Genomic DNA, 23,164 nt, shown 5'->3' on the forward strand with positions numbered 1-23,164 from the left:
ATCTCAACACCAGGTTATAGTCCAACAGGTTTAATTGGAAGCACACTAGCTTTCGGAGCGACGCTCCTTCATCACAGTCACCTGATGAAAGCTAGTGTGCTTCCAATTAAACCTGTTGGACTATAACCTGGTGTTGTGATTTTTAACTTTGTACACCCCAGTCCAACACCGGCATCTCCGAATCATGACACATTTTTGAAGTTCACTCATGGATTTAAAAAAAAGATAGCCTCTGACAAAACTTTTCGTGGGTATCATGATGGCACTTGAAGTGTAGTGTATCGGAGCATATCAGAACTTTTGAAGGTCGCTGAGGCAATCGAGTCTCAAATTTGGAATATCACCACCAGAATAGACATTTCTAAACACCATATCAACAACTAATAGATTATAAATCAATTATTTGAAACATTACTGTGATTCAACATTGTTCTTCAGCCCACAGCCATTGTCTTCATAAAGATCAGGGTATGTTCTATAGGTATATAAATGATAAAAGAATGACTAGAGTAAGATTAGGGCCAACCAAGGACTATAGTGGGAAGTTGTACGTGGAGTCAGAGGAGATAGGGGAAACACGAAATGAATATTTTTCATCAGTATTCACACTGGAAAAAGACAATGTTATGGAGTCCTAGAGATGCACAATATGGAAACAGACCCTTTGGTCTAATCTGTCCATGTCGACCAGATATCCTAACCCAATCTAGCCCCACCTGCCAGCACTGAGCCCATATCCCTCCAAACACTTCCTATTCACATATCCATCCAAATGCTTTTTAAGTGTTGCAATTGTACTAGCCGCCACCACTTCTTCTGGCACCTCATTCTATACACATACCACCCTCTGTGTGAAAACGTTGCCCCGTAGGTCTCTTTTATATTGTTCCCCTGTCACCCTAAACCTATGCTGTCTAGTTCTGGACTTCCCCTCCCTAGGGAAGAGACTTTGTCTATTTATCCTATCCATGCCTCTCATGATTTTATAAACCTCTATAAGGTTACCCCGTAGCCTCTGATGCTCCAGGGCAAATTAGATTAGATTTTAGATTACATTACAGTGTGGAAACAGGCCCTTTGGCCCAACAAGTCCACACCGACCCGCCAAAGCGAAACCCACCCATACCCCTACATTTACCCCTTACCTAACACTACAGGCAATTTAGCATGGCCAATTCACCTGATCCTGCACATCTTTGGATGGTGGGAGGAAACCGGAGCACCCGGAGGAAACCCACGCAGACACGGGGAGAACGTGCAAACTCCACACAGTCAGTCGCCTAAGGCGGGAATTGAACCCGGGTCTCTGGCGCTGTGAAGCAGCAGTGCTAACCACTGTGCCACCGTGCCGCCCACTAAATAGTCCCAGCCTGTTCAGTCTCTCCCTGGAGCTCAAATCCTCCAACTCTAGCAACATCCTTGTAAATCTTTTCTGAACCCGTTTCAAGTTTCACAACATCTTTCCGATAGGAAAGAGACCAGAATTGCACGCAATATTCCAATGGTTGTCAAGAAGAATAGTGAGAATCTAGACTGGATGGGATTGAGGTTCACAAGGAAATGTTAGAAATTCTGGAAATTGTGAAAATAGATAAATCTCATCCAGCCCAGGGGATTTATTTTAGGATTCTCTGGGAAGCAAGGGAGGGGATTGCAGAGCCTTTGGCTTTGATCTTTGCCAAGATTATCTCCAAGAATAGTCCCTGAAGACTGGAGGATAGCAAATGTTGACCTCTTGTTCAAGAAGGGGAGTAGAGACAACCCTGACAATTATAGACCAGTGAGCTTTCGGATGTGTGTAAAATGTTAGAAAAGATTGAGAGAGGATTTATAATCTCGATAGGAATAAGTTGATTAGGGATAGTCAACATCAGTTTCGTGAAGGGTAGGTCATGCCTCACGAACTCAGTTCTTTGAGGAGGTGACCAAACAGGTGGATGAGGGTAAAGCTGTTGATATGGTGTATATGAATTTCAGTAAGGTGTTTGATAAGGTTCCCCATGGTAGGTTATTGCACAAGATACAGAGGCATGGGATGGAGGTTGATTTTAGCAGTTTGGAGCAGAAGTTGGCTAGCTGAAAGAAGACCAAGGGTGGTGGTTGATCAGAAATGGTCACCCTTGAGTTCAATTACTAGTGGGGCACCGCAAGGCTCTGTTTTGGGTCCACTGCTGTCTGCCATTTTTATAAATGACCTGGACAAGGGCGAACAAGGATGGGTTCGTAAACTTGCGGACGACACTAAGGTCGGTGCAGGGACATAGGTGAGCTGCAGAGGTGGCAAATGGAGTTTAATGCAGAAAAGTGTGAGGTGATTCACTTTGGAAGGAGTAACAGGAATGCAGATTACTGGGCTGATGGTAAGATTCTTGGTAGTGTAGATGAGCAGAGATCTGTGTCCATGTGTATAGATCCCTGGAAGTTGCCGCCCAGGTTAGTAGGGCTGTTAAGAAGGCATACAGTATGTTAGCTTTTATTGGTAGCAGGATCAAGATTCTGAACCATGAGGTCATGCAGCTGTACAAAACTCTGGTGTGGCCGCACTTGGAGTATTGCATGCAGTTCTGGTCACCGCATTTATAGGAAGGATGTGGAAGCTTTGGAAAGGATTCAGAGGATATATATTAGGATATTGCCTGGTATGGAGGGAAGGTCTTACCAGGAAGGGTTGAGGAACTTAAGTTGTTTTTGTTAAAAGAATGTTGGGAAGTGACTTAATTGAGACATGAGATAATCAGAGGGTTAGATCAGGTGGATAGTGAGAGCCTTTTTCTTTGGATGGTGATGGATAGCACAAGGGGGCATAGCTTCAAATTGAGGGGTAATAGGTATAAGACAGATGTCAGAGGTAGTTTCTTTATGCAGGGGTGTGGAACGCACTGCCTGCAACAGTAGTAGACTTGCCAACTTTAAGGGCATTTAAATGGTCAATGGATAGGCATATGGATGAAAATGGAATAGTGTAGGTTACTTGGGCTTCAGATTAGTTTCATAGGGCAGTGCAACATCGAGGGCCAAAGGGCCTGTACTGCGCTGTAATGTTCTGTTCCAAGAGAAAAGTGAAGTAGAGGTTGAAGGAATGTGGGCAGCATGGTGGCACAGTGGTTAGCACTGCTGCCTCAGAGCACCAGAGACCCGTTTCAATTCCCGCCTTAGGCGACTGACTGTATGGAGTTTGCAAGTTCTCCCCGTGTCTGTGTGGGTTTCCTCCGGGTGCTCCCACAGTCCAAAGATGTGCAAGTCAGGTGAATTGGCCATGCTAAATTGCCCGTAGTGTTAGGTAAAGGGGTAAATGTAGGGGAATGGGTGGGTTACGCTTCGGCGGGTTGATGTGGACTTGTTGGGCCGAAGGGCCTGTTTCCACACTGTAAGTAATCTAATCTAATCTAATCTAATTTGGAACTGAAAACAAGTTTGAGTGTTGCTCATGGAATGGAACAAGAGAAATGTAGATTTATGAAAAACAATATGCTTTTAAGTTTTTGGTGGGAGGTGAGTGAGAGGAGGTGGGTGAAATACATCATTGTGTGTAAATGATCAGGTTAATTGTTGAGCCAGACTATCTGGTTCTTGAGCAATGTAACGGTCAGAATTGGGGATGTTTGCTTCTGATTTTACACTGTTCAGCTGTGTTTGCCATTCAGTGGATCCTGAAGAAACCAATGTCTATGTACGGCAAGATTCAGACAATATCTAGGCTTGGGCCATCAAGTGACAAGTTACATTTTGTGCAAACAAATGCCAGGCAATGACCATCTCCAAAAAGTGCATCTAACCGTCTTACCTTAATGTTCCTTAACATTGCATTGGCTGAATCTCCCACTATCAATATGCTTGAAGTTAATGCTTACCAGAATCTGAACTGGACAAGCCATATAAATACTGTGGTCGTGAGCTGCTCAAAGCCTGTTCACTATCTACAAGAGGTAAGTCAGGAGTGTGGTGGAATCGTCTCCATTTTACCTGGATTGGTGCAGCTCCTAAAATGCACTCAACTTGTCACCATCCAGGACAAAGCAACCTGCCTTCACCACTGATACCTTTTGCTGCCACAATGTACCATCTATGAGGTGCTTTTGCAACAGTTCACTGCTGTTTTCAAAGTATCTCCAAAACCTGTGACCTTTACCATCTAGAAAAACAAGGGCAACAGATACATGGGACCACCACCATTGGCAAGTTTCTCTCCAAGCTACACACCTCTGCCTTGAAGCTAGACTGTCATTTCACTATTGCAGTGTCAAAATCGTGGAATTTCCTTCCTAACAGCAGTGTAGGGAGTAGCCATATTCAAAAGACTGCAGTGGTTCAAGTTGATAGCTCACTACCTCATTATCCAGGACAATTAGCAATGGGTAATAAATGTTGACCAGATCAGTGAAACACATCTTATGGATGAATACTTTTAAAAATATATTCCTTCATTGTGTACTTGATATCTTAAGCTATTCTAACTATGCTCAGCATTACTTTCAGATTAAATGACGGAGGGGAAAAATGTTAGCATCTGGAGTTTAACTGCTTAATGTGTACATTTAATCATGATCCAGTCTATCAAATCACTGCAATAATTATAATTGTCACATTTGATCAAATCCCAAACAGGATTTGTGTGAGGATTCATGGGTTTGTATGTTTTTCCTATTGTTTTTGTTTTTGCCTTGATGCTGTGAAACAGTCAAACACCACTGTCAGCATTATGGTGTCAGCTTTAGACTAGTCGAACAAGATGGATGCTGTCCTACACCTGCATGTGCATAGCGTATGGCTGATGGAAATTTAAATATTGTACAATGCAGTTTTTGGTTTGGAAACTTGGTTTGCCCAGTTTGAATGGGGAACTATCCTGCCCCCTCCTTCATAACGAGTTGCACAAAATTGAAGTTTCCAGTGCTGTCTGGCGGCTTGTTCCAGCTTGACTTCTCCAAAAGACAGTAACCTGCAGGCAGTTTGTTTTATGATTTGCAGCCCTTTACTAGTTCCTGTACGTAGACTACATTAACTAACAATGAACCTTGATTCAAGTAACATACTAACTTGAGAATGTCTGCCATTATATAAGTCATTCAACCAAGAAAACATTCACGCTCTACAAGCTAAAGTATTGTTCCAATTTAAAAATAAATGAAGACAAAAAAATGAAATGCTATGAGTTAGTAGTTACAAATAAAGTTTACAACAACTTTCTTTCCAGTTTCCACGTTGGAAAGCCTTCAGGAGATGCATACTAATTTATATAATTCTATCCATAATGAATAACACAGGAAACTGAGCCAAGTAGCATCCTGAATTCTAAAAAGCATTCTTTTGATTTAAGTTTCATTAGGTTTCAGCCATTTTTGAAATTGACACCAAAATTGTAACTATCTGCCACACATTGTTAGGTAATCTTCACAGTTGTGCATTCTTTGAACATGGCTGGCAGAAATTAGTTAACGTTCACAACTTGAAATGAGTATCAATTAATACTTGCAACAATACAAAAGGAAAATATTGTGGATGCTGAAAATCTGAACTAAAGCAAAAAAAAAATCCCCATTGGAAATGTGTATCAGATCAGGAAGTAGCAAGAGAAATAGTGAACATTTCCAGTCAGCCACCTGATGACGGATCATCAAAGCAAAAATTAACTGGTGAGTATGTTCAACATTTCTTTTGGTTCTATTAACGCTTGTTTAATTCCAGAATGACAGCCCTGACTAGATGTGAACAAATGATATTTTTCAAATGGACAGGAAGATTACAGTGGGCTGGTACAAATTTACGTGTTGGTCTTACTTCTATTGCTTAGAGAAGTGAGTCCACATAAACTAGGGTTGGGGCTCACTGATAATGGTGTATCTGACAGAATAGGTAATTTGTCTTTGCACCAAAATGTTCACCTTGCTTGGAAAGTGTAAGTTTCACTGTATTTGGAGTTTCATGAATCATGGTTGTACATAGCTTTGTAGATTAAGGTGTTTCCTTACCAGGGTTCTGAGGATTGGTTTCATTAGATTGAAGTAGCGGATGATGTTTGTTGAGTCAACTATGTTATCACGGCCCATTTTTAAAAATAGTAGATTTGAAGTACTCCAGCTAAAAGAGCTCTATGCACTGGAAGTGGGGATGATTTCTTTGCAGAATCTTGTGTCCCTTATTTCCTTCAGTCTGAAATATAACATTTTGAGTATTGTTGAAAATTAAATGCTGTCAACAACTTTTGCCTTGTCTTCATCAGGATAGACATGAGTGCCAAATTACAAAGGGACCAACAATTTACTGTATACTGAAATGGTGCTGATTGGTTGGCAAGTCTGCATTGGTCAAAGTGTTGCCATGACAGATATGCCAATTTTTTCCCATACTTTTGTTTATATTTTAAAAAGGTGCAATTCCTTCACACATTCCTTTCTTCCTTCAGAATATATGTACACTTAAATCTTCTCAAGGTAATTTGATGTATTCTTGGCACTTTTCAAATGTTGAATGTGATAGGAATGATGAGAGGCGATGTGTTGCAGTGGAACCATCTCTAGGATTTAGTCTAATTTTGGGATCAAATTTGACTTCAGGACTTGGCCAAGAAAGGTGCATTTGTAATGCAGGTAAACAGGTTATCAACTTGTAAAGCTTCCAACATATCCTAATTGCAGATAGCAAGAGTAAAAGAGATTTCTGGTCGAGAGGGTCTTTTTCTGAGAATATTGAGTACATTTATGTCTTTAACTGCATTGCCTGAATGTGTTTTATGTGATCCTTAGTTTTTATGCCTCCTTATTGACCCCTTTGCAATAAATAACAAATGTATTGTTCTCCAATTCTGCTTCTGTTTGAGTTCGGTTGGACTATGCCCTTTTTTTTAAGACTAAATCTTTCAGTTGGCATTTCTTAGATTAATGGTCGATGATAAGTAATGTCCTCCAAGGGTCAATGCTGTGCTCACACCTTTGTATTTCATATATGAATGATCAGGAATTGGATCTTAGTGCAACATATGGTATACAAAGATTTTATAAGGTTTGAGGCATATTGAACTGCAAAGAAAAAGAAAATACAAAGCATGCAAAAGATCAAATGACAGCAGAATGATGGTAAGTACATTTTGTTGTGAGAGAAAGCCACTTTGAGACAAATTGAGGAACAACAGAAAAGAAAAATTAACAAAGATATTTGAAAAATTAGATGATGAACATCAAATCAAAAGTAAGAAAATCCTGTAACATATTGAGGATCACATTAGATCGTATTTGAAATGTTTAGTTTAAGGTGCCCAGATTAGGAAATGCATATTGGCCTTCTAAAACATCCAGTGATAACGAAGGGAATGAATTATGATTATATATTTTTGGGTTGTGTTTCCCAGAGATATAGTAATCTGGTCAAAAATTTCAAGGAAATGAATAAACAGAATATCTATTTCACAAAATCAGTAACACAGGTATGTGATCTTACAATGAGTTAAACAAATTCAGAAAAAAATAATCGTTGATAATATGTTGTTAGCATATAAACCCTACGAGATCATTAATCCAGAGTAAATGCAGCTGCTTAAAGAACATGGGTACTTCCTTTTGAATTAAGGATTTACTGAAATGGTGAAATAGTCCAAAAAATCTAGGATTAAAATAGACTTGCCATGATGGGGCTAAGGGATATTTTCCCTCAGTATTTCTATTGAACTTTAGTTCTAAAAGCTCATACCTTCCAAAGAACTACTAAATTTGTATCAGCAAATTCCAGAGTATCATATAATATGTGCAATCTCTTGCTCTCTGACATTCCTCTTGTGGGGGTGAACGAATTAAGTTATTTTGTGAAATATTTATCCATTTTTAAAATCCCTATATACAATCCGCCATCACTATTCTGGGTAGGGAATTCCATGTCCTAATTTTTCTCTGCATAAAAAAAATCCTCAATTCTGCTCTTATTCTTTAGGTGATTATAATAAGTTTGTGATCTGTAATGATCAACACATTAACCTGAAATAACAAACATTAAAAATCTAACAAATACATAGGAAGTTTATCATCGATAGAAAATAAGTTAGTATCTTTTACAAGCTAGACAGCTGTAAACAAGTTTATATGCTTACAAGACTATTGGGAGATCATTGCTCATTATGTGACCCGGACAAGAAGGCATACTATCAAAACTATGCACATTACAACAAGAGCAAGCATGTTTAGTTGTGAAGAGTTACCTAAAATGCTACAGCACAATGTGGACTAAGTAAATTGTGTAGCTGTCAGATGGAACTAAAAACAGGAAAATAGGATTATGCAGTTTGGGAAGAAGAATAAAGGGATTTTATTTCCATTAAAGAAAATGATTTCCCAGAAGTAAGCAAGATCGTCACTAGAAATCATATCTTAAAATCACCAAAAGTAGCACAGGCAAAGTAAGAGGATTTTTTTGGTATGTAGAGAACTGATTGAATTGACCAAACAGATTTACTTTCCATGCAGACCTCTCTCATCCTCTTCCCTGGCCTAAGATCCTTGTTTCTTTCTCCTCATGTATCTGTTTAATTCCCCTGAAAGCGATCTATGCTTTTCATTTCAAGTCCAGATGGTTTTGAGTTTCACATTTTTACAGCTCTAAATAGTCAGGAACAGCATTGAGGTAACAATAGGATCAAAGCCAGATACTCCATTTTTCCTCAAACCTCTTAGCCTTTTATAATTAAAGTATCTTTGTTCCTCTACTCTATTTTCTATGGTCAGCTTGATTTTCTTTATTAATCATGCACTGATTTTAAAATCTTGAATTTTAAACTGTTCATTGAGCTGTTTTTGAAAAGTTTGTTTTTGCTGAATTATCATTTTTTTCCAAATTTAGATTATAAATAAAACTGGTATGATAGTTCAAATTTAATATTAGAAGCTGCAGTATATATTGGCTTTGTTCAACAAAATGAGTGGTTTCACTACACTTGCCATAACCAACTTGGAATGTAAAGAACAAAAGAACCCATCGCATCCTTCTCTGGACCTGCTTTGCAGAGGCCTTTTAGAAGAGTGTGATGGGTCTGCCACAAGTAGCATGCATTATATTTTTTATAATGAAAATTTGTCTCGTCTATAGCAATGTCCTGCTAATTTGTTTACTGTACATGGCTGACTTGTTTACATGTTTTGCTCCTATTCAGATTAATGAGCAGTGATACTCTTTTTCTTCTGTGATATAAGCAAGGCTAGCAAATATTGTTTATCCTTATCTTTACCTTGTTGATGGTAATTAAATCATTTTGCTGCAGTCCATGAACTAGGTACACTCTCAGTTCTTTTAGGGTGGAGAAGGAATGGCAGTATAGTTTCAAGTCAGGATGGTATATGGTTTGGCAGGAACTTGCAGGGAGTAGTGTTCCACATCTGTTGCCCTTGTTCTTCTAGATCGCAGTAGGTCAACACTTGCCTGTTTACTTACTCCCTTCCTCACTAAGGTTCCAGACTCCTCATCCACATGAAACAGCAATTTGCCTGCACTCAATGTAGTCCCGGCATATTCACTGCTCACAAAGTGGTGTCCAGACTGGGGAGATAATGCGGATGAGTGACTGCTTTGCAGAACACCTATGTTTTGTCCATGACTGACAGCTTTCAGTTACTTGCTCCTGCAATACAACAGTGTTCTGTGCCCAATATGTGTGTCTTGGGCCTGGCGCACTACCCCAGCGAGCTCAATGCAAGCTGGACAGCACCTCGTTTTCTACTTGAGGGCCCTGTGGCCTTCAGAACTCAATATAAAGTACAATCATTTTTGGCCAATCTCCTCCTTCCATGTCCTTTACCCACATCCCAGGCCCTGCCATGATATGGGCTTCTTTCAACTCATTTTCACATTCTCATTGTTCCCATTATCAGCTATTCTTCCCTGGCTTGGTTTCAGCTATCCCACTTGTCTAGCTTGCTTCCTGTCTCACCTCCATCACCATCTAGCCACTCACTCCTTTTCCCAACCCCTGCCGTCAATATAAATACAACTTCCTCCAAACTACTAATAGCTTTGAGATAGGATCACTGGACACAATGTTAACTGTGTTCTCTCCACAGATGCTGCCAGACTTGCTGAGTTGCTCTCGCAATTTGTTTTTGTCTTCTGGATGGTAGTTGTCATGGGTTGGAAAGGTTGCCTCAAATAAATCGTGGTAAATGGCTGTACTGTATCTTCTATGCAATGCACAGTATAGCCACGGTACGCTGGTGATGGATAGGGTACCAATTAAGCAGGTTTATTTTTCCTGGTTTTAATAGAACTTCTTGCATTTTCTTGGAGTTGTGGTCATCCAGATCAATACTAATATTCCATTTTGCTTCTGATATGTGCCTCACTGGGTGCAGAAATTCCAGCCAATGACCTCTTTATAATGGTGCTAAGATGTTGATGGTAAGTGATTCAGCACCGGTGATGCCTTTGAATGTCAAGTGGAGCCTGTTATATTGCCTTGCAATAAACATAACTCGCATCATCATCAGCCTCTGCCTGAACTTTATTCAAATCTTACTGCATGCAGTAGAACTTCCTACTGCAATAAGAAAGAATTCTTCCATGTCTGAGGACTTGTGAATGATACTGAACGCTACAATTTTCAGCGTGCGTCTACACTTCTAACCTTGTGTTGGAGTAAAGGATGTTGATGAAATAGCTGGAACTAGGATACTATTCTGAGGAGCTTTAACGATGACTTAGGACTGAGATGGTTGGCCTCCAACAGCCACAGTCATCTTCCTTTGTGCTTGATATGATTCCAGAGTGGAGCGTTCCCCATACCAACCTTCAGTTTCCCCATTGATCTTGACTTTACTATGCTCCATTCCATATTTGGTCAAATGTTGGCCTTTTATTTTTAAGGATTCTCTTTTTCCTCTAATTTCCTGCATCTTAATCTATGTGTAGTTTCTTTGTTCCTGTACAGCACACTCCATATTACTTGCAGCTGAACATCTATAGTCCTAACAGGGAACACAAGAAATAGTAGCAGGAGAAAACTGTGCAGCCTGTAATGATTGCTCTGCCAGTCCGTTTTATGCTGGCTGATCTTGGGTTTCAACTCCACTTTCCCATCTGTTCCCCATTTCCTTTGATTCCCCACTAATCGTAGTAAACTGTAGTCCATGAAGGACCATAGAAATGTCTATTCATTATCAGGAGAGAATTGGTTTTATTGGTTGAGGGAGGTCATTCTAATTCAAGAGTTGGCACAGGAAGGAGGTAGGCCTTTGCAAACTACCATAGGCAAATTGGGTATATGTCAGTGCACCACATTTAACGACCTACCAGAGACCAAAGGTCAGACATGTTCACCCTTAAATGTCTACCGAGGTAGAAAGTTCCAATTCCCAGTCCTCTGAATATGTTTGTCCACGTTGCAGTCCTAAATAATTGGTCCATTATCCTAAAGCTACTGTTTCCCCTAACTGGGCAATATCGAGCTAATGTTTCAGTATCTCACCTATCAAGCTTTTTGACATCATATTTTTCAATGTGACTACTACTCATTCTTTGAAAGTCCAGACATAGACAGAAGTTGTCCAACAACTGCATGTGCAGAGCCATGTTTCAAGTTTTTCTTCACTTGATTGAGCAGATTTTTCAGGGAAAATGGAACCATAATCTGAATAGAACTCTATTAATAAAACTGACCAAAAACATGCAAAAAAAGTGTATTTTAATGAATATGCTTCAAATGAGAAGACCAATTTGTTACTTTACATTTTTGTCTTGGCACTGGGTAGAATGCTGACTCAGTGATATCTGGAGTAGTTTTTCCTTGTACAACAGCTGCATGCTTGATGTCTTGGTAATGTGATTAAGTATAATTTTCATCAGCAAAATGGTTTCATATGATATGAAATGAAAACAATCAGTCCAGTTTGACTCCACTTAAAGTTTTTCATAGCAATCTGTGCTGCCAAATGGGACAATGAACCAAGTTACCAGTTTTGCTAGATTTCGGCAATGGGCAAACTGAATAGAAATTGACAAGTGTCAGAAGATCATGATGTGCAAACATTATCTTCATGTCATTGTCATTTTGGTCCTCAGTTAGTCCTAGTTGGACCATGTTTTGATCACATCAGCTCCAAATGCATCTGTAAACACCAGTGTCCCCTGAAATCCTCAAATCTCTGTTTGATCTCAGCTACCAATGAATGTGGTGTACATTCCATTGTTCACTATCTGAGCATGTTATTTGATGACTCAGTGTGGAAACAGGCCCTTCAGTCCAACAAGTCCACACTGACCCTCTGAAGAGCGACCCTCCGAAGAGCAACCCACCCAGACCCATTCCCCTACACCTCACACTACGGGCAGTTTAGCATGGCCAGTTCACCTAACTTGCACATCTTTTGACTGTGGGAGGAAACCCACGCAGACAGGGGGAGAATGTGCAAACTCCCTACAGGCAGTTGCCCGAGACAGGAATGAACCCGGGTCTCTGGCACTGTGAGGCAGCAATGCTAACCACTGTGCCATCATTGCTAATTATCTTCATGGTTAACTTTCTGAAACCAGTCTAATTTCTGGACACAACTGGACATGCATATGGTCTGAAAAATTTATCCATTTTTCATGGTTCAGGCCTTTGTACAGTTTTTGGTGGATGGTAGTAATATGTGATGACTGATTTGAGATACTGATTTGAACTAGGTAAAAACAATGACTGCAGATGCTGGAAACCAGATTCTGGATTAGTGGTGCCGGAAAAGCACAGCAGTTCAGGTAGCATCCGAGGATGGTTGCCTGTGTCACAAGCTCCTGGGAGAAAGTGAAGACTGCAGATGCTAGGGATCAGTCAAAAAGTGTGGCGTTGGAAAAGCGCAGCTCGTCAGGCAGTATCCAAAGAGCAGGAGAGTCAACATTTCAAGCATATGTTCCTCATCCTTTCTTCACCCGTCTCAAAATCTCCGTCAGTTGTCAAACCACAAAGTTTACCCTTTGGAAATCTGAATTTTACCAAAATGCTTTTTCCTTCAAAATACCTCGTTTTGCTTTTCATTGCACATAGATTAAACAGGTACTAATGACTCCAAAGGTTATCGAACTCCTTTAGATAAAGACTTTCAGTTGAATGACGTTATTCACCATTTATGCTGTTAGTGAGCCCAAAACACTAAAATGGACAGGTATTGTGTTTTTTTGTTCAGAAAGCTTTGAATATTAGATGCTAAATCATCAACTAATTTAATAATGATATGATTTGAATGGTTAGATTTCTCAGCTGTTGACATTAATAGGACTTTAATCAGATGATAAAGTACTCAAGCAGCCTTCCACAAATTCCCAATCAGATGTATGCTTTCCTCTGTCTCTGCTTGCTTTGTGCATCAAAAAATCTTGGTTGCCACCTCAGGATTTAATTTGCGGGTTAAAGAATGATTGTTGCCTAATACTATTGTTTCATTTGATTCACTTGGCTTTGGAAGCTGTTAAGTTTGCTAGCATGCTGTGTGCAATAAAGCCTTTTGATGTATTTTTGAAAACAGCTATCTTTTCTTGACATGTGTACACTATGCCTCTAATGTAGCATCTTTTTTTTAAAAATTAACCAGTCTGAAAGTCCAATCAAACCTGGAAGCCTCTGTCTCATTGATCCATTTTAATGCAACTTGTGTGGTTAGTTGTATAATTCCCAGTCCTTCATATGATAGAGTTTCTCTTAATCTCACCAGATCTTTTTTGTAATCTGTAAAGAAGGCTAAGCTCTTCCTCTGAAAGTTTGCAAAAGAAGACGGTGATGTTTCCAGTATATTTCACCAACCATCGCAATTCTCCCGCAACCTCTTTGACCGTGCCCCTTTTCTCTTCCCCCGCCCCAAACCACCACTCTGGTAGTGTTTCCCGTATGGTGGACACCTCCCTTCCCATGGTCATACACATACAGCCTCATGGTGTCAACAGAATCAGATATTCCTGGTTTGAGAGAATGCTGGTTGGAAGCGGATGGAGAAGCTGTAAGTGGCACACTAAGTCCCGAGTGCACCACCGCAGAGAAAGCTGAACTGTTTTCTGTTGATACCAATACGAAACTCAAGATTGTTTCTCGGAGAATTCAGATTTAGTCAGAGTTATGTGTTGGAATCCGAAAATAAAGAAGTCTTTTTCTTAGAGTGGTTAGAGGTGAGCGTTCCGTTGTAGGGTACTGTGAATATAATTAAACAGGTCAATGCCTATCGTGAGAGGAATTCTTAAAATGTATCTGTTCCTTCATGGTTAATGAGTTAGTATTTTCAATCGGACTAGGTGTCTCCTGTCACTATTAATAATGTTGGGCCGATTGAACCCATTCGGGTCCAGAATAAGCACTAGCAGAAATGCTTGCACCATGGTATTTGAGGTTCCGATTATTTCTTCCTCCGAGTTAGCCTGGCCGCTGATAGAACTTCAATAATAGCAGATACCTACCTCGTAATCCATATACAAAAATGATAACATTAAGGATATGCCAATGTACTTTAAAATTGGCATTGCGATTAGATTTGCTCTAATTCTGCTACCCGCCAGTAGTACATTCAGCACCATCACCAGGACACTGGAAAAATAACTTCAAGGTACATAATTGAGGTCTCACACTTCTCTCGTGAAACATGAGAAGCAGACTAACTGGCTGATGCATTCTTCATTTGAAAGCAAATGCTGCATGAATTGCACAGAAAATGAAGAGGAACGCTGGGGCTGACCAGTTGTGCAGGATTCAAACCCATGGTCGTGAGGCAGCTATTTTGTACGGTCTTACTATTCACTAAGAGCTAGGTACTCATTGTGAATGTGAATATAAGGGTGCGGCGCTTACTATCATCTTGCATACATGCGCCGAGTGAAAACGTGAGTCTCCGGCCACCAGATATAGAATAGTCAACAATTCACTCGATGAAGCTTCAGTATATCGAGTCTACAAATGATTTATTTTTCTCCATGGGAACTAGAAAATGTAGCAAGTGGTGGTCGGCGCACCACGGGGCAACACATCACTACTCTAGTTACTCTTTGTAGGAGGGTACATTGAGTACCATCACAGAACAAAGACTCGATTTCTTGGGACACAAAAACCTTCGCTTCTTGTGATCCCACGTGTTTATTCTTCCTTATGCAAAGTCGCTGGTTCCCACTCTTCAAAGAATCTCGTATTCTTAGTAATGTTATGGTGCAGGAAGAGGCCACTCAGCCTATCTTATCTGTACTGGTTTTCCAGATGAGCATTAAGACTAAATGTCTTTCCCTCGTAACTCTGCACATATATTCAAGGAATCATCTAACGCCCTTTTGATTGGCTCAAATTAACTTACTTCATCCACACTTCCAGCAAATTGACTTTGTTATTCTTCACTATTGCAGGAATTATTGCCTTTGCCTCAGTGACAAAAGCTTACAACCTTCCCCTCTGCTGAACAAGGTCTGAGGACTAACAAAGGTTCACACTGCTGGAGCCCTTGCTGCTCGTATTCCCAGGTCTTAAGCGTCCTGCTGTTCACTCCTGTTGCCCTGAGACTAGCTTGCTGTTTGTCCAATCACAGCCTATTTCTCATGAACTTGCTGCTGATCAGACTTCCCAACGTTTATTTCTGGATTCCTGAATCTTCCCTCACCAGAACCCTGTTGTCCCTAGGTTATTTTTTTTCTTATCTTTTATAGCTCTGTTTAGTACATTTCATAGCTTTGTTAATGAAATAACAAGCATCTTAAAATGAAAAGGGGCAGAGACTTTAGGAAATTGTTGTCAGTAAATTACTCTTTTTCTAAGCAAATGCCTTTTCTTAGTTTTTGTGTGGAACCTAAGATTGGACAATGAAGAAAGTGTTTGGTATGCTTTCCTTTACTGGACAGAGCATTGAGTATAGGAGTTGGGAGGTCATGTTGTGGCTGTACAGGACATTGGTTAGGCCACTTTTGGAATATTGTGTGCAATTCTGGTCTCCCTCGTATCAGAAGCATGTTGTGAAACTTGAAAGAATTCAGAAAAGATTGACAAGGATGTTAGGAGAAAGTGAGGACTGCAGATGCTGGAGATCAGAGTTGAAGAATGTGGTGCTGGAAAAGCACGCCAATTAGGTAGCATCCGAGGAACAGGAGAGGGCAAAGGAGGTGACCTGGGGGGTACAGTGAGAGACAGACTCACTGAGGTCCTTATAGTGGGAGGAGGAGAATTTCTTCAAGGTTGGCATCCTTGGAAGAGGTTTTGCAATAAGGTTATAATCAATGAAACATCAACTCTGCTGCTCCTCAAATTTACAAGAATGTTGCCAGTGCTGGAGGATTTGGGCTACAGGGAGAGACTGAATAGGCTGGGGCTGTTTTCCCTGGCGTGTCAGAGGCTCAGGGGTGACCTTGTAGAGTTTTATAAAATTATGAGGGGCTTGGATAGGGTAAACGGACAAGGTCTTTTCCCTGGGATGGGCAAATCCTGAACTAGAGGGCATAGGTTTAGGGTGAGAGAAAAATTTAAAAGGGACATAAGGGGCAACTTTTTCACTCAGACAGTGGTGCGTGTATGGAATGAGCTGCCAGAGGAAGTGGTGGAGGCTGGTACAATTACAGGATTTTAAAAGGCATCTGGATGGGTATATGAATAGGAACAGTTTAGAGGGATATAGGCCAAATGCTGGCAAATGGGACTAGATTAATTTAGAATATCTGTTGGACTGAAGGGCCTGTTTCGTGCTGTACATCTGTATGACTCTAATTATGTGGTGATCACTGTTTCCTAATTATTCCTGAACCATTAAAATGTCTACTCAGTCTACCTTATTTCCTTGAGGCAGATCTAATGTTGCCTCTTTTTCTGCTTTCAGATGTGTTCGAACATGCAGTCTTTAATCAACTGGGGACAAAACTCCAAGTTCAGTAGTACACAAAACTTGGAATTATGCAATTGCTGCCTATCACATGCCTCGTCTGATTTTGAATTAATTGGAAAAGGAAATCAAACGTAATTCATCACAGGCAGAGATCCTTCACCACTGAACACCAAGATGGTGGTGAAGTAGAGCTCCCAAGCCCAGGGCTAATCCACTCCATCTGCCTTTGCGTTTCTTCTTTTTTCCCCCTTTTTCTTCTGTGATTGCAGCTACTGGACCCTATGGACTTGTAGAGGAAGAGGAGTTGGTGAAGGGGCAAGCATGGAACCTGGTATCATATTTGGTTGATACATTTGGCGAAGGTAACGTTGGCATGGTAGGCCCAGTGTCTGATGATCAGCGACTTGGCCGTTATTTGGGTCTGGCACTAGTGGCAGCAAAACAGTGGCAAAATGAACATCACAGCAACGTCTGCAGTTGGCATCAGAATCAAACATGTTGGGATCAAGATTAAAGTGGTGCTGGAAAAGCACATCAGGTCAGGCAGCATCGGAGGAGCAGGAAAATCAACGTTTCGGGCAAAAGCTCTCCTGATGAAGTCCATTTTCCTGCTCCTCCGATGCTGCCTGACCTGCTGTGCTTTTGCAGCACCACTCTAATCTTGACTCTAATGTCCAGTATCTGCAGTACCACTTCTACCTCGAACATGTTGAGCTTCAGCTGCAGCCATGCACTAAATCTGAATTGGTACTCCTGGAATGGACTATGATATGGGGCCATTGGTGGGCTCAGGGCCCATTGTGGAGAGACCCCCCCCTCCTCCCGCCAATGATATCAAACATGCAAAAGAAAGGAGGAAGGTGACTTTTTAAAATTATATTTAAGTCCTATACCTTAATTTCAGTCTTGTACCTTAATATCTTCTGTAAATCAAAATGGAGCTATAATACACTTTTATCCCTTGTATTTAACAAATAAATAGTGAAATAAGTCAATTCAGTTCACTCATTGTGAATCCTCAAGGTTTACTTTTATCTCATTATATAAATTCATTTCTTGATTTACAACTTAAATTACTTATTGTGGGAAAAAAAGACAAAGTCAAAGTTTTTCATCTTCAGTCCTCCGAAATGAAAAACTTTAGTAAGGGAACAATGATATATGCAGCATGACAACTGGGTGCTGATTAATTGGACTATGGTTGGCAAAGACACAGCAGGATCTGTTAAACATCTAAATTAACAGATTAAATTTAAAACAGACAGGGAGACTGGTCATGACACTGCCATGGGGTGCAGCAGGAGTAGGCTGACTCCATTGCACCTTTTTAACAAGGAGAAGGCAGTGTACTACTACTTCTTACCTACGAAAGATTTATATATAACACTTGCATTCCTATCTGAATTTGCATAATTAAAACTGTCCAGGATGGATCTACTTCTGCTTCACTATTTTTTCTTGATCTATTTCTTTCCACCATACAATAGTTCACAATAGACTGAGTAGCAGTTCCCTCTATATTTCTTCATCTTAACCATATAGAGTCATAGAGATGTACAACACAGAAACAGACCCTTTGGTCAAACCTGTCCATGCCGAGCAGCTATCCCAACCCAATCTAGTCTCCCCTGCCAGCATATATATTCAACTTTTGCCTAACATCTGTGTCATTTTATGGAGCAATCTTTAATTCACACTGCTGATTTCACATTGTTATAGAGTCCAACAACCCTTTGACGCAAACCAGTCCATGCCAACCAAAATGTCCATTCACGCTAACTCCACTACCCTGCACTTGGCCCATATCCTTCTAAACCTTTCCTATCCATGTATTTGTCCAAATGCCTTTTAAATGTTGTTAATGTACCTGCTTCAACCACTTCCACTGGCAGCTCATTCCCATATGTGTACCACGTTCAGTGTTTTAAAAAAAAAGTTGCCTTCTTTCCCTTCTAACCTTAAACTGATATCCTCTAGTCCTTGATTCCCCAAGCCTGGGAAAAAGACTAAGTGCATTCACCCAATCTGTGCCTCTCATGATCTTATACATCTCTATAAGATCCCCCCCTCCCCCCCCCCCCCAGTCTCCTACATTCTCAAGAAAAAGGTCCTAGCTTGCCCAACCTCTCCCTATAACTCAGACTATTGAGTCCAGGCAACCTGCTTGCAAATTTCTTCTGCACTCTTTCCATTTTAATAACATCCCATAGCAAGGTGACCAAAATTGAACACACATGCAGCCTCATCAGTGTCCAGTACAACTGCAACATGACTTCCCAACTTCTATACTCAATGCCCTGCCTGATGAAGGCCAATGTGCCAAAAGCCTTCTTCACCGTCCTGTCTGCCTGTGACTCCACTTTCAAAGAACTGTGCACCTGAACTCCAAGATCCCTCTGTTCCACTACATCCTTTAAGGCCCTACCATTCACCATGAAAATCCTACCTTGATTTGACTTTCCAAAAGCAAGATCTCACACTTATCTATGTTAAACTCCATTTGCCATTTCTCGGCCCATTTCCCCAGCTGATCAAGGTCCTGCTGCTCATTCAGATAACTTTCCTCACTATGCACAATACTGCTTATTTTAGTGTCAACTGCAAACTTACTAATCACGCCTTATACATTCTCATCCAAATCATTGATATAGATGACAAACAGCATTGAGCCTAACACCAACTCCTGAGTTAAACCACTAGTCACAGATCTCCAGTTTGTCAAGCATTCTTCCTCTATTACCCTCTGCTTCCTACCATCAAGCCAATTGTGTATCCAATTTGCCAGCTCCCCTGGATTCCATGCAATCTAACCTTCCAGAGCAGCCTACAATGTGGAACCTTATCAAAAGTCTTACTGAAATCCATGTTGACTATGTCCACCCCCCTGCCCCTGCCAACTTTCCCTTGTCATCAAAACAAATTTGTGAGGCATGATCTCCCATGCACAAAGCCATGTTGACTAGTCCTAATCAAACCCTGTCTTTCCAAATGCATATATATCATCCCTCAGAATCTTCTCAAGTCACGTACCAACCACAGATGTTAGGCTTACTGGTCTTTCGTTCCCAGGTTTTTTTTGCGGCCCTTCTTGAATAAGGGCACAACATTCACTACTCTCCAGTATTCTGGACCTCACCTGTGGCTAACAATGATTCAAAAATATCACCTAGGGTTGATATAGACTACCTAAGATTACAGAATAGTATAATGACATCTCAAATTTGGGTTAGCTTAATGAACAGAATATTTTTGATGATTATAATTTTTTTTCTCCTATTCACTTATCTATCTGCTTCCTTTGGATAACTTACTTATACAATTTTTCATACATTTGGACATCATTAGTTTGTTGTCCATCCCAAATAGTCCTTAACTCTCCTGGTTTTTAACAAAACCTTCATCATTCATTCTCAGGGATCTCTTAATGCTACTTTTCATTGGCAACATTTTGTTGAAGAGACTGCATTACTGCTTTCTACCCATTTTGCTCTTCTAATTACTTATGTATTCTATACTTAGCATGAGAGCAAACTAGCTTCCAAAGGAGTAACTAATACACTTGGAATTCTTAATTTATAGAAGAGACTAGAATTGTCTTTTGACAAGCATAATGCAAAGTGTATAGGTGTACAATCATGAAAAGTCAGTTTGAATTGCATACATCTTCCTTTTATCATAACTCTAGTATTTTTTCCATGCCAATCACTTTATTAGTTACATTTCATATCTTGTTCTGAACCAATCATCAGCTTTGAAAAGGATTGATAGCATCAAATCAATTAAAATATATCATACCTTTAATTTAACGGTACTTATAGAAACCCCCACCCTTCTCTCATTTATCTCTCCACCCTTCAGGCACTCTGCCTGTATTCCTGATTTCGGGCTTTTACCCGAAACATCGATTTTCCTGCACTTCGGATGCTGCCTGAACTGCTGTGCTTTTCCAGCGCCACTCTAATCCAGAAGATATTTATCAGACAAGAATTCCAATATCTAATTATAAGTTTAGATTACTTACAGTGTGGAAACAGGCCCCTTTGGCCCTACAAGTCCACACCGACCCTCCAAAGAGCAACCCACCCAGACGCATTCCCCTACATTTACCCCTTCACCTAACACTACGGGCAATTTAGCATGGCCAATTCACCTAACCTGCACATTTTTGGACAGTGGGAGGAAACCAGAGAACTCGGAGGAAACCCATGCAGACACTGGGAGAATGTGCAAACTCCACACAGACAGTTGCCTGAGGCGGGAATTGAACCCAGGTCTCTGGTGCTGTGAGGCAGCAGTGCTAACCACTGAGCCACTGTGCCACCCGTTTGTGACTTGAAGATAATGTATCTGCATCTTATGGAAATTAGCTGCACTTTTCTATCCTTCCTATCTAAAATACATAAAACGTCAATGCGCAGTTTTGGTATTCATTAGTCTTGAGAACATCAGAATTGGTCTTTTACCAGAATTGGTTTTCATGGGCCAAGCATTATTGAATAAAAAGTTATCAGTTACTTTTTTTGAATTATCACAATTTTTCAAAAATCATTTTTAACCTTGTTGGAATTCTGCATGATGTGTTTGTCTTTCAATTGTCATACACAAAAAAGTGCTTAAAATTAACAGTTGAAATCTACCTGGCCATCATTACAAAACTGTACAAGTAATTCACTGTTACAGAATAATTGGAGCAGTGGAGAAGGCAAGAGTAATCTAAAACAGGGGGGAAAACTATGTAACCACTTAGGAGTCTAAGAGTTGTCTATTTTCTTTATTTTAACATTAAGTCTTTGGTTAGCCTATTCAACTTCAGGAAAAAAATATCACTGTGACTGATGGAAATCGTAAACAAAAATTGCTACATTAATCCAATTCCCAAAATTCTCTTACTTGACAACAAATTGCCCAATCATTATTTCAAAATAAAGAGTGTGAGGAGGAGTGCCACAAAATTTGGTAACATATAAAAAGATGCCCAAGGGAAATTAGTGATAATTTATTGCAGCAGTATATCAGTTGCAGATATCTACAAAGTTACCTGACTTAAACATTTGATGGCACCAAGGATATTGTAACAGATCCGGATGTCCAAATATCAGAAGATAGTTAATTAGAAATAAAGTAATTCAATATCACAGTTATTAATTTTGTTGTAATTTAGTCAAAATGTAGATGTGTCAAGAGAATTGGCCAACACATTTGCAGGTTTACAGAAGCGATGTATCTATCAGCTAAAACTAAATCCTGATTTATTATTCATTTAATTTTTCAAGTAGGTATTTAATTTCCCCTCTTTGAATGCCTCAGTTGAACTTGCCTCTGCATGCTTCATTCCCAGACCTTATCAAGTCTCTCCATAAAAAGCTTTGTCTCATATCACTTTTTCTTCTTGAATTACTTTTGAATTTGTGCCCATTTGTTCTGAATCCTTTCATGAGTGGGAGTGTTTTCCCACTACTTAGTCTGTCCAGATCCCCCATCATTTTGATTACTTCAATCAAATCTCCTCACAGCTGCTCCAATCGATCTTAGTACCTGAAATTCCTCATACACTGGAACCCATTCTCATAAACCACTTATGTGCTCTCTCCAGCGCCTTCACATCTTCCCTAATGTCCAGTGCCTAATCTTGGGTGGATTATTCCAGTTGAAGCTAAACTAATATCTTAAACAAATTCAACATAACCTCTTTGTTCTCATAATCTATGTCTCTGTTAATAAATGCCAGGATACTATATGTTTTATTAATTGCTCTCTTAATCTATCCTGCCATATGCATGAACATGTCCAGGTCATTCTGCTCCTGAACTTTTGTATTATCTCTCCATGTTCTTATCAAAATGTATCACCTCACACTTCTCCACATTGAACTTCATTTGTCAGCTATCCATCCACTCCACCAATTGTCTATGCCCTTTTTAACGATCTTTCTCACCATTCATAATGCTGACTTGACAAATCAAAGTTAACTAGCCTCACCTAACTAGGTTATTCAGTTGCATATTTTAGCATTCTAATGAACTGTCAGCGGACTCAAAAAATTAACTCTGCATTCTCCCTACAGGTACGGCCAGACCTGCTGAACTTCACCAACAAGTTCTGTTTTTGTTTAAAAGTGATCCTTCCATTTTTTGGGTCAATAATGTTATTTACCTGCATATCACTTGATGAGTGCTCACCCTGGGATTGTACATATGTAACCCTTCTCAGTCAACATAGCTGTTATGGGACGCTTAATTTTATCATTGAGATTAACAGATACTTTATACATTTAGAAATAAATAACTCAATTTCCTAATGTTACCCTCATCGGATAACCTTCATTCATAGAGTTTCCTTTGCCATCAAGTAACAATTTGATGACTTGCCACTGCATGTGCTAA

The 23,164-nt window shown here is 40.0% G+C and overlaps 1 protein-coding gene across 1 annotated transcript in view; it reads left to right on the top strand.

The window, feature by feature from the left end:
- The window catches only part of LOC122564279 (nuclear transport factor 2-like), a 50,978-nt gene extending 33,707 nt beyond the window's left edge, over positions 1-17,271 (top strand). Inside the window, exon 5 of the mRNA XM_043718956.2 lies at positions 16,776-17,271. Coding sequence (XP_043574891.1) covers positions 16,776-16,916 — 141 coding nt within the window. The 3' untranslated portion in view covers positions 16,917-17,271. The remainder of the gene's footprint in view (positions 1-16,775) is intronic.
- The last annotated feature ends 5,893 nt before the right edge of the window (positions 17,272-23,164 follow it).

The sequence above is a fragment of the Chiloscyllium plagiosum genome, unplaced genomic scaffold, assembly GCF_037043375.1.
Source record: "Chiloscyllium plagiosum isolate Xiang-an unplaced genomic scaffold, Cpla_swu_hap1 HiC_scaffold_34, whole genome shotgun sequence".
NCBI classification, from domain to species: Eukaryota; Metazoa; Chordata; class Chondrichthyes; order Orectolobiformes; family Hemiscylliidae; genus Chiloscyllium; species Chiloscyllium plagiosum.